The sequence below is a fragment of the Lemur catta genome, chromosome 9 (assembly GCF_020740605.2).
Source record: "Lemur catta isolate mLemCat1 chromosome 9, mLemCat1.pri, whole genome shotgun sequence".
In the NCBI taxonomy this organism is placed as follows: domain Eukaryota; kingdom Metazoa; phylum Chordata; class Mammalia; order Primates; family Lemuridae; genus Lemur; species Lemur catta.
In genome coordinates this window covers 8468825-8485132 of record NC_059136.1, presented here as the reverse complement: position 1 = coordinate 8485132, position 16308 = coordinate 8468825, and the positions used below count along the sequence as shown (strand labels likewise).

The window sequence follows — 16308 nt, the reverse complement described above, 5'->3', positions numbered from 1 at the left end:
GAGACCCGTCTCTACTAAAAATAGAAAGAAATGATGTGGACAGCTAAAAATATATAGAAAAAGTTAGCCGGACATGGTGTGCATGCCTGTAGTCCTAGCTACTGGGGAGGCTGAGGCAGAAGGATTGCTTGAACCCAGGAGTTTGAGGTTGCTGTGAGCTAGGCTGATGCCACAGCATCTAGTCCGGGCAGCAGAGTGAGACTCTGTCTCAAAAAAGAAACATTTGAATTGGATAAACGTTTGCCACAAAAAAGCAACTTGTTCTTTGGGAACACCCCCCCCCTTTTTTTTTTAGTTTTAATGTACTGATTTTTTTAATGAGTAATGGCAGTGTGAGATCTTGATATAAAGATTAAATTCTCATCAAAGAGGGAATGTAATACATTACATTTTTTGCTGAAAGCAAAGGAAATAAACATACTCTCCTGGTGTTTCTGGGATCTCTTCAGTGTTCACTGATGTAATTCAGTGTATGACTTGGTGACAGAAGTAGATGCCCTGTACTGATGGAATGCTCTGTCTCACTTCATGACTTACTGGAGGTCTAATTTTTAAAATTTTAATAGTGAAATTAAGATATAATGGATGGTTCGGTTAACTTTGTTCTTGTTTTCATCTGATTAACATTTTTAGTACAAATCTGGTCTGTTTGACAAAAGGTACCTAGCCTAATGATGATTTATTCTCAGAGATACAGATATGACCTCACAGAACTGTGACAGAAATAGCTTTTCCTGTTTTTGTTGGTTTTGATTTTGATTTTTGTTTTGATTTTGCTTTGAACTTTTTTTTTTTTTTTTTTTTTGAGACAGAGTCTCGCTTTGTTGCCCGGGCTAGAGTGAGTGCCGTGGCATCAGCCTAGCTCATAGTAACCTCAAACTCCCGGGCTGAAGTGATCCTTCTGCCTCAGCCTCCCGGGTAGCTGGGACTACAGGCATGCGCCACCATGCCCGGCTAATTTTGTATATATATATTTTAGTTGGCCAGATAATTTCTTTCTATTTTTAGTAGAGATGGGGTCTCACTCTTGCTCAGGCTGGTCTCAAACTCCTGACCTTGAGCGATCCACCCGCCTCGGCCTCCCAGAGTGCTAGGATTACAGGTATAAAACCCCGCGCCCGGCCTTGATTTGGCTTTGGGTTAGAAGTTTAGCTGGTATGGAATGGAAATTATAACTAAATAGTTTATAGTGGATTTGATGAGCCAGAATGCTAGCACTCAGTAGCCAGAGAAAGCCAGGAAGGCTCTCTAAGTGAGACATGACAGCTCCTTGCATGACTAGCACGTGTTGTGGCATAGTGGACATTCTGCTCCTATAGCAACAGATACACTGTACCAGCAGGATGTGTCTCATAGAGAGATCTTTTTTCTGTATTATGTGCTATACTCTCTTCCCTTGAAGATGAAATACTTCATTGTTTTTCCTCCAAAAAGCAAGATGGTTTTTGACTATATTTTCAGTTGCTAGCCACACACTAAATAATGCAGCTAACTCCCAGAAAACAGTGTTCTAGAGGTTCTGGCACATACAGCTTCTCTTCTTACTGCTAGGACATTTTCTGCTTAGCTTCCTGAGGAGACCTGATACCAGTAGTAGACCGCCATCAAGAGTGAAGTTTTAGGCAAGGGTTTAATCCTTTCATCAAATTATAATACCCTCATTCTGATTTTCAGTGTACATTTCATGTAGGTTTGAATGACAGCTAACCCCATGTATATCCCTAAGCTAGCATACACTAGAGTTGGAGGACTGGTCTACTCTAATGTCACTATTTCTCCTTAGTCCCTCCCCGTATATGGTTATATTAGTTTCCCAACTGTATTTCTTATTCTGCTCTAGAAACACAATAAATCTTTTTGGAAGTCTTTTTAAACATTCTGACTGTTACAGACTAAAACTTGGGTTAATGTCTGTGTGATATGCCTCAAAGCGTCGGAATAACTGGATATTTCACATTTTGTTATGGACTCAAGTCTCCATTTCCAAATTGCTTAAATACTCTGCATGATTCATCTTTGGTCATGGTCTTCCTAGCTGAAATAGTGTCAAAATTAAAATTTACAAAGTGATTTTAAAGCCTAAAGTGTTTGGGACACTTAAATGTTTTAACTGATGTTTTGTTGTAAACATACTTAGTGGCTATATGACTTTGAGCTTGTTACTGAAACTCTTTGCCTCAGTTACTTCAACTGTTAAGCCATATCACATTGTCACCATTTAAGTGTGAATTTATTTAAAGTCCTTAGCATATTTTCTGTCATTTAATAAGTGTGTGTTATCATAATGGAGTGCTGTGGTTCATCGTGACCAGAACAGTGCCACGGTTCGTTTTTCTCTGACCAGAGTTTAAGTAGTGTTAAACTAGAATACTGTCCCTTGTTGTCTAGCATATGGCTGTGTCTTATGAGCATGCTTGCACCAAAGTTTTTTTCTAAAATCATCCTTATCTCACTGCTTTCCAGTTTTTACCTATACACTGTCATCTTCCTTCTAAAGAAATTATTTGCTGCTTCTACTACAGTCTTTCACAGCTGTTAACATTTGAGCATTTCTGAAAAATGTGTTTCTGCTGAGCTGTTGTCTGGAATATCTTGTTGGGTCACTCACTAAATTAGAAAAACAGACAAACTTATAGCATTATTTCTAAGCTGGGATTGGTTTCAAAAATCCATTGATGTAAAGGGAAATACTGAGTAAAAAGGGTGACTAAAATATGTCTCTGTCATTTTCTGGGTTGGACAGTAGGCAAGTGGTGGCTTACTTAGGAACCACAGAGGGCGGGAAAGCTGCAACAGTGCCTGTCTTGGATTTGCTGTCTTGCTGTGGGGATGAGGGACATGATGAAATTGACTTGCCGGTTCATTTTTTTAGTGGATCAGAGTAGCAGGGGTGCTGGCTCTGTTGTGAGGCGTATGCCTGGGAGCACTGCCCTGAGAGCAGCAGCTTCAGGATATGTATTCACAGCATTTCTCCTTCTTGCATCAGAGAGGATTGTGGAGCCTTTTTCTTCCAGCATGTTGGAAAACTTACATGGTTTCTGGATAGAATTTAAAAATAAACTTAATTTTTACATATACAGAATAATCTGGTTATCACAGATGATCCCTTTCCAAGGCTATATTTTTAAACTTTCATTGCTCCCACCCGAAGATGCTTCAAGTGGTGGAGAAACTGCTTGATTATATCCCTGGAAGAACCCAAAGCTCTTTGGTGGTGATAATTTTGGAAGGGAGGGTGTACCCATTTGATGTTTTAATTTCATATACTCCTGCATGAGATTTCATTTTCTCCTTATTTGCATGGTTTGTTACAGGCTGAGCATTCCTAATCTGAAAATACAAAATTTGAAATGTTCCAAAATCAAAAACTTTTTGAGCACCAACATGATACCACAAGTGGAAAATTCCACACATCAGTACTGAACAAAATTACGAAAACTATTATATAAAATTACCTTCGAGCTATATGTATAAGGTATATATGAAACATAAATATTTCATGTTTAGACTTAGGTCCCATCTCCAAGATATCTCATTATGTGTGTGCACATATTCCAAATCCAAAACCCTTCTGGTCTCAGGCCTTTCAGATAAGGGATAATCAACCTGTATCACAAAGAAGAGCACTTGCCCTTGGGGTCATTCTTACACCTTCACTCATAGCATGTGAGTTTGCCAAGTTTCTTAGGCATGTTTTGATAGGAGCACTGGCTTATAATTAATATAGCTTGCATTAGACTGTGAAAGCTAAGGCCATCTTAAGAACTGAACTGTGACATTTATATGTAATATGTACCAGATCTAAAAAGATGTGACCAAAGATCAGAGTGAGCCTGTGGAAAGTTAGGTCAGTGCTAATGAGGATATTTTATCTCTATTTTCTGTGCTTTTCTCTGTCTCCCTCGGTGGACAGTGAGATGGGACTTTACTGAAATACATAAATATTCTTAGCATAGTTCTGTTTGGAAAAGATAGCATTGACAAACATGTCAGAAAGGACAAAAATGTAGTCAGGCAAATATACTTTTTTTAATCAAATGATAAGGCTGGAAAACATGCACATTTATTAAGTAGATATATATAAATTTCAGTTCAAGTACATTATAAAATTGAATCATTGTGTTACCAAAACATGTACTTTCCATTATATGTTGGAGATTTCTATATATGTCGGGGATATTCTTTAGACATTCATGAAATAAGGTTTTTCCCTATGATCCATAATTTTGTGACACAAGAAGAGAATGCTCTTAAATTCTGGGTAGCAAGGCATCTCGTTTTGATTTTCTAAACTTGCTTCACATTAGAGCACACATTATAATGGTATCTTATTTTGCACAAAACTATCACTGTCTAAAAAACCAGTTTACGTGTATTTGTACCAACACGTCTTTGATCTCTGTTAATTGCAGTGGTTGCAGGTAGCAAACAGTCTGACAGCACTTAACTTTTATCTGGGGTGTGGTGTAGCTTTCATACTGGGTGGGTGCAGGGCTTTCTCTCATTTTATTTAGGACATCGAGATTCCAGAAAGCCTGGTGAAGGAAAATTCGTTAATTAATTTGTTTATCCAGTAAATATTTGAGTATGATTGGTACTAAGAAACTCTTTGCTGTGCACCAAGGTAGACAATGATGGGAGAGGGATGAACTTACAGATACAATTCCTTTCCTCACCACACTTACAGCCTATAGACAAGAGAACAATGATTCTAATAGAAAATGGTAAATTTTCTAAAACAAACATTTGATATTTTAGGAGCGTCAGACTTAAGGGATTAGAGAAGGCTTGCTGAGGAGAAGTAATACCAAAATTTAGACCAACAGGAAACTAGGAATTAGCTTGGTAAATTAGTATGTGGGAAGCAAGACTGAGGAATTTGAGCTTCTTGCTTGAGGGCAATGGAATCATTTAAGTTGATTAAATTGATCAATTAATTGATGACAGCACTTTAGGCTGACCACACTGAAAAATGTATTGAGGAGGAGAGGCTGGCAGATCAGTTGAAGACTTTTACAGGCTTCAAATAACATTAAACGGTGTCCTGAACCAGGGCACAGAGCAGGGGCAGGAGGGGAGAAGTTGATACACCGGTCCCCAACCTTTTTGCCACCAGGGACTGGCTTCATGGAAGACAGTTTTTCCACGAGGGGTGGGGTGAGCTCAGGCAGTGATGTGAGTGATGGGGGGCAGCTGTAAATACAGAGGAAGCTTTGCTCATGGAAGGGTGGGGGGCTGCGGCCCAGGGTTTGGGGACCACAGATCTAGAAGACAAAGTCAGGAAGCCTGGGGTGAGGTGTGATATAAGGATTCAGGGGTGGTATCCAGGTTTCTGTTTTGTATAAAGAGTTAGATGTTAGGTACCCCTCACCAAACGAAGAAATACAAGAGGAGGAGCAGGCCTGCAGGAAGACATAAGTTAACTTATATACTGTGGAGTTTCAGGGGCCTGTGGAATATCCACCCACTGGGGAGCAGGGAGATGAATGAGTCTAGAGCTCAAAGGAAGGACGTGGCTTGAAAATTAGAAAAATGAGAGTCAGCAGCATATTGTGTGCAGATTGTCTGTTAAGAGGTAGCTGCGAATGAGGAGATTGGGGTGAGGGAGAAGAGAGGCAAATACAGAATGCTGGGGAGATAACTTCACTAGATGCTTTCATATCCTTTTCAGGAAGAAAACTCCAAGTATGAGTTGTGACTGTTCTTGTTTTCATAATCTAAGAAGTACATATTTGTTGGATGAATTTTCACGAAATTGCATTAGAATTCTGCATATTCAGAAATGAAGATGAAAATATAAATACATTGTCCACCTAGACAGCCTTTCCTGGAACCACGTTGACATTATTCTGCTTCAGCGTGGATTCGAGCGCCTTTTACTTTGTCCGGGCATAATCTGTGCATGCTCTAATGTCTTCTGTTAACCTACTTCTCAGCTCAGCAGCAGACTCAGCCAGCAAGACGGATCTCCTTCTCCGTCAGCATCTCTCCGCTCCTCCTTAAGTCTAAAACTCTCTTTTCTCTTGGCTCTTCTTATTCCAGTGATGAGGAGGAGGAGTTGCATAGTAAGTAAGCAACCTTGGTGTCCAGTGACTGTTCTTCAAGGTCTGACCAGCTCAGAAAATGCTGCAGGCTTGGTACTAAGAAATTGTTTGGGGACGTTTCTCCCCTTGCATGCCATCTTTTGTAAATCATTTGTCTTTATGCTTGGCTGTGAAATGCTTTGGATAGAACAATTTCTGTCTTCTGTACACTACTAACACTGATTGATCCAATGGCCTCCTGATTCCAGAGCACAAGATGTCTTTCCAGAACACAGATACCCTCAAAGGCATATGGGATGTGTTCCCATCCCAATTTGTACTCTTCGTAATATTGTGTACTAATTTCACAAAACTCTTCGTTTGACAATGTAGATTTTATTTTCCTTGTTTTGTTTTTCTGTCTCATGGGACAGATATCTAGATACACATTTGTGGTGTTTGAAAGCTATTGTTATACTTTTTTTCTTCTCCTTTTTAGACTGTTTCTTTAAAAATACCTTTCCTTTAAGATTAGGCCGTATGGATTAGAAGGTAGGAGTCATATATTTGTTTCTCTCCTACTTTCTCTCCTTTTGAACTTTTATCTTATTTTTCAGTTTTTTTGGTTAAGCTATAGGTTTCAGATGAATACATGAATGAATTCTTACTTGATAATACCTAGTTTAAAAACTTTATGACGTATCAGTTTTGGTAAACTTGGAAAGGAAATGAATTTCCCCTTTATGAAAATCACTGTTTTCAATTGTGTAAAATTTCTAGAATATTCCCTGATTGCTAACTTTAATGGAAAAAGCATTTGTAACAGAAAGTTAAATAATAAATTGTTTTCATTTTATGAAACTAATATTATAAGTTTGAGACAGTTACAGTATCCATATTATTGAGCATCCTGATTCCCTACCACTTGCTGAGTCTAGGTTTCAGCCATATATAAGTCTTGCTCAGGGTGGCATTTTTATTAGTATATTGTTCTTAAAGGGAAGTGCCTTATGCACAGTAACACAGAGTTAATTTGGTTTTAAATGGAGGCCTATATTTTTCACTATTAAAAGATACGTGACAAATAGATACAAAATAGATAATCACATTATACCAGCTGTAATAGGAGGAAAGCTGTGAAAATTCACTTCAACTTTGAGTGTTCAGAAATTCTCAAAGCTATTTCATCTCAAAGTATTTGCAGTACACTGGGAAGTAGCCAGGTCAGCGTGACAAATAAACTATAAGTCCCAGTACTATTTCTTCTACCATTGATACAGAACTATAATCCCATAACAGTGTTGATCATTGTTAATCCAACATGATGGAATCCTAAAAATATAGAACCTTGAAGAACCCTTTGAATCAAACTTCTAGCATTTCTCAAAATGTGTTCCTTAAACTCAAAAATGCCAGTAAGAATTATGTGGTAGGGTTGGTTCATGGCCAATAAATTGAGGAAACTCTGGGTTAAGTAGGTTTAAAATGCTACTGCGTTGAATTTCCAAGGCAGTGTTAAATACATTGTGTTTCCCAAATTAACTTGGAAACCACAATATGTGCAGGACTGTATGAAACATTTCATGAAACTAATGTTTTATGGAACACACTTTGAAAACTATTGACCATGTCCATCCAGTAGTTCTAACTAGAAGTCCCTAGATGTAGTATAATAGGTCTGCAGGTTATATTGTGCCTTTAAAAAAAAATCTAGTTGAAATATATACCTGCAGTTACAATTACGGGCTATTTTGTCTGTAATTTGGTCATGGGAGTAACAGTGGTTGTTTCATACTCTTGGATGCTCTGAAAACTTGATGACATTTTTAGGAATTTCAGAGGCATCAGTAGATTAATCTCTGTTTGCAGAGCCACATCTAAAAAGATCATAGTAATTGAACTAAAATTTTTTCCTCAGTGAAAAAATTGGAAATCTTTATAGGAATTACAGATTGTCCTAGTACTCAATCACATATTTGTTTAATTTGTTCCACAGAAACCTACAGGGAGCTTATTCTTGGCCAGGCTTTGTATTGGTTGATATTTTTCTGCATTATGAATTTTATTTTTATTTTGTTCATATTACTAGGGTGGTAACTTACTAGGTAATTGCTTAAATGTATGACAGAATCCTGGTGGCCTGAGAAAATTTAATGCTGCTTATATCATTGAAGGCTCCTTGGGTGGAAAAAGTTTTAGAGCCACTAATTTAAACCACCCTCTGGATATTTTAAGTAAACTAAGGCTCCATGAGGTTAAAATGCTAATAGTTTCACCCATAGATCATGCAGAACCAGGGGCTAGATCTCAGATATTCCTACTCTGCTGATCTTTCTCCCTCACCTGGCAGCTGTTACCATACATCGTATGTGAAACGAAGACTCCCAAATGGGGAAAAGGATAAAATATAGAAGGCAAACTTTTGAAGACTTAGAATTCATTTCTAAAGTTTCTTATGTATAATAATATCTCTACCTGTTGTCAGTTTAAATTGCTTGGTAATAAGTACGGTTTTGCATTTCTGTTCAGAATCTAGAACAGTTTGGGAGTTGAAGTTTCAAGTGCTGGTAATGTGGTTATAGAACATCTCCAAATCTCTATCAGGTTAAGGTTTTGCTAACAGTGATCTCAGAAATCCTAGAAGCCAACCTTGAGGAGAAAGGGTGTGTTTTGTCCACATCATAATAGTAGTTATACAAAGCAGCCCTTGTCTACCTGGAATATACATAGGAAGTATTAATATTTCTATACCTGATCTCCTAAAAACTGAAAACCATTTATCATTGTGTGATTGAGGGCTTGTTCTCATCTAAGTCCTCAGTTGAAACGTTATTAACATGTACTAGGTCAGAATAATGATAGTATTCCTTCTGGGTTTTCTGCTTATGACCCTACTATCTGACTTAGCCTTATGATTTTAATGACCTGCTTCAGTTATTATCTGATAGTTATGGAAGGAAGAAGAATGCATCTGCCTCATTCATCCTATCGCTATCAACCTGTTTTATCTCCCTTATTTCACAAGATGAAGAAATGAAATCAAAGGTCTCATCTCAAATTAGCGACAGGGCCAAGACTTGATAAGCTAGCTCTGATGCTCTTTCCTGTTTGCTAATTTATTTCTAGGAATTCTCAGGAAAATATCAGATTGGCTAGATTATTAGTATAGAAATATATGAAAGCAGGATTAACAGTGGCAAAATAATGACATTTAATTTCCTGCTTTATATTTTTCCTGTGATATCATCTGAGCAAGATGGCCTTTGGAAACTGAACATTGATAAGAACAGGAATTTAAAATGCATCATGTGTGTGTTTAAGCGTTAGAAAAAAATGCTTTGGGTTTTTTTCAATTACTTGAATCCTAGATTAAATTTGTTTTCTTCATGGGAAATTCACTCCCTATTGCTGCCTATTTCTAGTCGTAATTTGAGGGTTTCAAGTTTAATTTTTCCTTCTTCCAAACCTTTAGAAGGAGGAGGCACCATGCACTGACTGTCAAATGCTATTTCTGCTTTAGCTGTGTTACCGTAAATGTTTAAATATTTTACCTGTCATCAGGGTAAAGTCCTTTTGTTCTAACTTTTCTCTTCGTTTTTTGTTTTCTAGATTCACGGCCCTTCCACACCACCAGTGCTAATCTGACTGAGAGGTACTATACATTGCTTTTGTTACTCCTTTTCCTGACATAAAATGAAAGAAATTTAAAATCTCTTAATGGCATTTAATTAAGTAAAATAAGTAAATTGAGCTCATTGGTGAAAGCACCGAATCCTAACCGCTAGACCACCAGGGCGTCGAATTTGAGCTTGTTGGGTTCTTACTTCCTTTAGTGATAAATTTGGAATAATAATTAGAAGTGGTTTTCTAATGAAGGCTATATTTTTTGAAATTAGTATTTTCAGTAGTTTTCTACTTTTATTCTTTACACTGTCCTCATGGTAAAGATAATTGTTTGCATTTATTCATGTGATAATTATAATATATTAAAGTCAAATATAATTGACTTTGAGAATTTATGCATGCTTTGCTTATGGGGATTTTTAATTTCTAAGTCTAAAAGTCCATATGCTGCTGCTACCAAGTAAATGAATTGGTTCTTTGACAGCAGGCAAAAGATTTCTATTCTAACTCATTGTTTATTTTCATATTTCTTTTTTCATGCTTATGAGATTAAATACTCTAATTTAAGCACGAATGGGGTTCAGATTGTTGCTCTGCAGTTTTTCTTTAAGTTGCCCTCCTTTTTACAAAGCCGTCAGTTCTGACTCAGTGATTCAGAACCCTCACAGTGAGTGCTGCTCTGTCCGCTGCTTTCACATCTAATTCATTCTTGCTCCTTTCTAGAGCAGTGGTTTTCATACCCTTTGCCCTTTGTCTTAAAAGCAGGCTGCTTTGTTTTGTAAACAGCACTTATGTATAACTAGACTTCAGCTGTTGCAGAGGACCCCTCAGGCCCTCCACCTGCCCTCTCACAGAGGCCCTGAAGGCAAACACTGCTGTTCTCTGGGGAAGTTCTGAAATAACTGTTCTAGAACACCTAAGCAAACTAATATAAATGGATTCTGTTTCTATGTAATGGATTATTTACTCAAGTGCCCAGCATTCTTTAAGGAAGTGAACCATTGCAAATTTCCTGAGTTCAAAATATGTCCATCTTGGGTGGACTTAGATTTTATGTAGGCTTCCTGAACAAGTAGATCAGTAATCTGGATCTGTGTAAAACTCCTAAAATGGATCTTTCTGCGCTGTGCCTCAGTTCTGCCTGCCATTCAGTATCTTCCCTCCTAAACTTGTGCATAGCTGCATGGAATAGTCCACAGTCCTGATTGTTGGTTGTGCCAAAGGTTAGAAAAGATGTGTGACCTCTACTATTAAGGAACTTGGATATACAGTCAGTCATAAGATTCCTTGTTTGCAACCCTAATTAACAAGTACCCTGTCAATCCAGTACATATATAGATTTCCTTTCAAGCACCTGTTTGTTGCAAAGAAGTTTGTAGACTGAGTTTTAGATGAAGGAATTTCTGATAAAGTAATTAATGAATAATTGACAGGCTCTTTTTAACGTCAGGTCACTGGAAATCCATAGTTAAAACACAAATGATGGATAAAAGAAAAGTTAGCCTGGTTTTGACACAGAACATGGGCATTGTGGCATACTCTGTTCTTAGATATCATTGTAGAAGACCATTCAGCAGCCTCTGTCCACCTTTTATTCTGCTTGTCACTTCTGTAGTCCTATAAAAAATCTATCTTCTTGTTTTTATTTAGTATAACAGAAGAGAACTTCAATTTCCCACCACATAGCCTCTCCAAGAAAGATTTTGAAAGGAAGAGTGCAACAAAAGTTAGTCGTACGTTCAGCTACATCAAGAATAAAATGTCCAGCAGTAAGAAGAGCAAAGTAAGTATCGCTGTGGGCATTCCTGTGTGACCACCTCAGTTGGTCATCAGCTAGATCCTGTCACAGCCTACACATCCCAAAACTAATTAAATGATAGGAATATACATGGAAAGAAATTCAGGGTTACTCTCTGAAATAGCCTAATATTTGGAGGAAAATAACAATAGGAAAAATAGCAACAAGAGGTACTGCCATGTACTGAGTTTTTACTATATGCTAAGAACTTTCCATGTATTTTCTCCTGTAATCCTTTCAATAGCCCTGTAAGGTAGGTATTATCTTCCTTTTCTAGGAGTGAGGTACCTTATCTCAGGGTGATCTCGTAATGTGAAGAAGAGATTCAAGCCCAGATCTCTTTGATTTCAAATCTCATACTCTGAATCACAATGCTTAAATCAGTAAATCAGATTTAAAATGCCACCAAAAGATGTTCTTTCAAGATCAGGAGATTAAATCTCCTGTAATAACCCCACATAGAACTACTTTTAATGTTTTGGTTTATGTATTTCTAATTTTTTTTCCAATGTATTTTTTTAAAAACAGAAAAGAAGTTAATTTTCTTACACTGATTCCATTTCAATTCCATGGGGAAAAACTTTCTGCCTCCTACTTGCCCACACTTCATTTACCTACCTGCACACCTTCCAACAAAATAAAGAAATAAGTAAATAAAAATGTGAAATCTATTAAGGAGCTCTCACAGGGAATCACTTTACATATGTGTGTGTGTATATTTGTGAGTGTGTATGTAGTATACACATGGATGTACAAATACATACATATCTACTGAGAAGTAAGGAAACATTAAACTCAAGAGAATTATCAAGAATATTGTTATAAAAGTGCACCCTCTTCTCCCTTACAAAACAGTGCACCAAGCCTCTCAAGTCCTCAACTAAGTGGGCTGGTGGAAATACAGCCAGCATATTTTACCATGTTTATGAAAGTAAGATCTCTTTCTTTGAATAAATACTATGTTTGATCATCATTCAGAGGAATTTTTTCATAAAATCGGCTACCAGAATTGTATTTTCTCTTCATTTCTCCTAAGAGCAGAATGGGGAGAAAGTGGGCAGCCAGGGGAGACGCGGAGAGTCTGGCCAGGCCTTTCTAGCGTAATCATGTAATTGTTAGCAATATTAACCGCATACTTAGTCTCGTTTTGTAATTTTTTAAAAAAGGCCAAAGAGGATAGGAAACATTATCAGTATTCTACATATTGGCAACAAAGCTTAAAATAATAGAGCCTTGTCTATTTTACTTATCACTGCTGGGTCGGACACGAGTTGCATCAGCAAAAGAAAATCCCCTTGGACAGATCAGTATAAATTGCCAAGTATTACTGAGTGACTTGTATGGTCTTAGCATTCTGCTAACCTAAAAGAACAAAAGCGCATAGTCTTAACCTTAAAAAATTTTATGATATAGTATGGGTGATTTCAAAATATTTTTGTTGTTTTTGTTTTTTATTATGAAATCTGTCTTCAAGGAAACTTTTAATTGGAAAACCAATAAGTGGAGATTCCCTTTTCTGTCCATCTCCTCAGTGACATGAATTTTTAGGACAGAGCAGTGAATACACCACTGATCTCATTGATGAGGTAATACAAACAGATGTTGAAAAAAAGACAGTGTAAGACCAAATTTAGAAACTGGAACCTGACCTTTAAAAAAGTCTCATCCTAGCCTCCTCGTTTTACAGACTGAAACACAGAGAAGTATGCTTCTAGTCACACAACCTTTTGTGGTCTGACTTCCAGCAAGTAGTACTCGTCATCCCATGCTTAGTCTTAATCGAAATCTATGACTAAATAGTATATGTGTTTTTCTTTTTCTTTTTTTTTTTAAACTTTTTAAATCTCAAAAGCCTATAGTTTGCTGGGAGGGAATGAGGAGATAGGACAGAAGAAAAGTAGGTAATTTGTTTTGGAGTTAAATCTGTCATCACTGGTAGAAACTGAACTATCAGTTGACCTTTTGCCTCTGATCATCTCCTTTGCCAAAATGGCATGGCTGTTTTGCAATTGAGATTGATTCCTCTTTCAGACTTGGCTTGAAGATTTGATCTTTGGAGCCTGTGTTGTCTCTAGCAGTGGAAACTCAAACAATTACAGACCTATAACCCTGTATCGCAATACATTTCCCATTATCAGGTGCTTAGAGTGCCCCAGTGGCCAAGTATACCTAGGAGTCACCTTTCATAGTTAGTTGTTATTAGCTAACTGTTAAATAAGATTGTTACAGAACTTCAAAGAGAATAGCTTGGCTTTTGTCAATGTAACAAAAGATAGTGAGAAGTAGGGAAAATAGTGAAGCAATAAATTTTATGCTAAATTACATTAAACACCCAATCTTAATATACCATGCATTCACAAGCTCTACCATATAGAAATGTTTTATTTTCTAAGTGATAATTCAAAAATAAGTGAATATTAAACTTTCTTAGCATGGTGATACTCTAATCTTTTTAGGTATTGAATAATGTTACTTCTCCATAATGTTAAAAAATTGAAAGTGCTGCTATAGATGTTAACACTAATTTTTTATGAAAATGATGTTTTCAGATCTTTTAAATTATTTTTAATTAGATGCTATGAAAGACCATCTAATTTTTTTTATCTGCTATATGATGTAACCATGCCTACTTCTTTTAAAGGAAAAATTTAAGCATTTACTGAATATGATAGTAAAATACTACCTATAATTCTTAGTGAAATGTCTAAGGATGGTTTGGAAATTTCTGCTTTTTTATGTATATTATATATATTTATATGAAAATAGCTTATAGTTATCAACCTAGATACAGTACATTCAATATGTTAAATTGTGATTGTAAACAGTTCTTAAATAATGTTCAGAGGAGCAAAAGTCAGCCACTAGGCAGCAGATTTTTCACATTCCTGGGAGGGTAACATTTTGCCTGGAGCACTGGGTTTTAGGTGTATAAATTTAAGAAATTGAGTCACTGATACTTTATATTTCCTTTTGAGAATTATCAATAACTGGCATAAGTTATAAGATAATATCTGAATGTTTCTTTGGAGGGGGTGCTAAACAGGAAGTATAACAGGAAGACTGACAGTTTCTGCTTTTGTCTTAGTCTCTTTGAGAGATAGTACTGTTTCCTGCTAAGTAAGTTTGCTTGTTAGAGAATATTTAAGTACTCATGCATGATGTTCAGGTTCATAAAGGAAGTGGAATGACCCTCTTTAAATAATCCTATCACACTGGTTTGTTTGGGGTTTTTCTTTTTTTTCCCCTACTAAGCTTTCCTTTTTGTAGACAAGTAGGAGATGGTTAGAAATGCTTTAGATCCTTAATCTGACTTGAGGTAGGTATTTTTGGGTGCAGGAGTTAAATTCCTACACAGCTGCTAATATACTATATGACTTTTAACAGGACAATTCCTAGTTCTTGTGGTTTGAATAAAAAATGCCAGCTAGAGTAGAATAGTGTTTGCAAAAATTTAAGGCAGTGTGTACAGATACACAGTGTGTGGGAATAGAGCTTAAATTGCAATATGGGAATTCTGGCAAGGTTTGAGGCCAAATTTTTAACACAAGAAGATAAGGAACACATCTTATATATCAGAGATAATTATTTCATTCATTCTTTGATTAAAGATCTGCAGCATGTTGTTTAATTACATCATCTACACAGTTGTCCAGAATATTCTATTTTTTTTAAATTATAATTACTTGTCTAAAAGGGAAGGTTTAGAAAAGTAAAGAATCTTTTTTTTTTCATGGTATCCTAGCATAGTTGTTACCTACGTCTTTCCCTTTTAAACACTGTAGTTTCTGTTTCTCTAGCACACAGTTAAAGCATTTTGGCAGTTGTTAAACATGGAAATGTGAAGCTGCAGAAAACAAGTAGTCACCACTTTACCACAGGCAGCCTCACTAAGAAGTTTTCTTATGAAACTCACTGCTTTTTTTAATAAAATGAGGAGTCTGTTCCTAAATAGATAAGATGTGTTCCTTAGCTTCTAGTGTTAAAAACTTGGCCTCAAACCTTGCCAGAGTTCCCATATGGCAACTTAAGCACTATTCCCACACATTGTGTTTTAGGGAATGAGTTTTGTTTCATTTCCTGTGTCCTTTGTCACTAGAGTTGTTGGCTTTACCGGCAGCATTCAAATAGTTAAGGTTGTCTTAAGGAAACAAGCAGCCTCAGCCCTCCCTCCTTCCCTTTCTCAACCAGTCTCTGGCTTCCTCTTACGGTTTCGCTAATGGCAGCTCAGAGCTTCTGAGCTCGGTCTTGCCGGCATGAGCCCTTCCTTCTGTGAGAGCACATTTCCTGGCATGGGCCTTGAATCATGTCTATAAAATGGGGCCGGTTTCATGAAGCACCCCTCATAACAGTGAGATTCTTGGGACCAAAACATGGGGAGGTAAGAGCTTGACTTTAAAGCACTAAGTTAATAAACACAGAGACAGTGGAGTCAGTTGTTTTGTCTTGTTTTTATCCTAGGAAGAACTAATTTGGGTTGCTGCAAAGGATCAGGAAATTATTATTTATTCAGATTTGAAGAGTATCATGAGGCTTGAGAGAATAAGCTAGTTGCCATCGATTTTTTTAACTGTTGGAGCGTGCTTTAGCTTTCTTGAGCGAAAAATCAGATGCTTTTTGGTTTTAATGTTCCATGCATGGAGAATCCTTCAGCAAAATTTCATTAAAAGAAAGAAATTATTTGAAGAAACTCAAATTTTGTTAAAGATTTTTATTAGAGTTTTATATGCTTTAGTTTTATTAGAGTTTTAAGTACTTTAGCAGTTTCTAATTTTCACTCAGAACAGTTTCCTGTTTTGTAAAGTGAAGTAGTTTGTTTTTTCTCCCTTCCTCTCTCGTTATTTTTTATAGCTCAAAATTGTAGCA

At 36.7% G+C, this 16308-nt stretch overlaps 1 protein-coding gene across 13 annotated transcripts in view; it reads left to right on the top strand.

Annotated features, from left to right (window-relative positions):
- Nucleotides 1–16308, top strand: part of AKAP13 (A-kinase anchoring protein 13) — a 287641-nt gene that overhangs the window by 224420 nt on the left and 46913 nt on the right. For 8 of the 13 annotated variants that reach the window (XM_045561049.1, XM_045561055.1, XM_045561054.1 and 5 more), the window contains 3 exons: nt 5937–6065; nt 9633–9675; nt 11298–11430. In XM_045561049.1, coding sequence (XP_045417005.1) covers nt 5937–6065; nt 9633–9675; nt 11298–11430 — 305 coding nt within the window. The remainder of the gene's footprint in view (nt 1–5936; nt 6066–9632; nt 9676–11297; nt 11431–16308) is intronic. The other 5 variants (XM_045561061.1, XM_045561060.1, XM_045561057.1 and 2 more) reach the window with 1 other exon arrangement.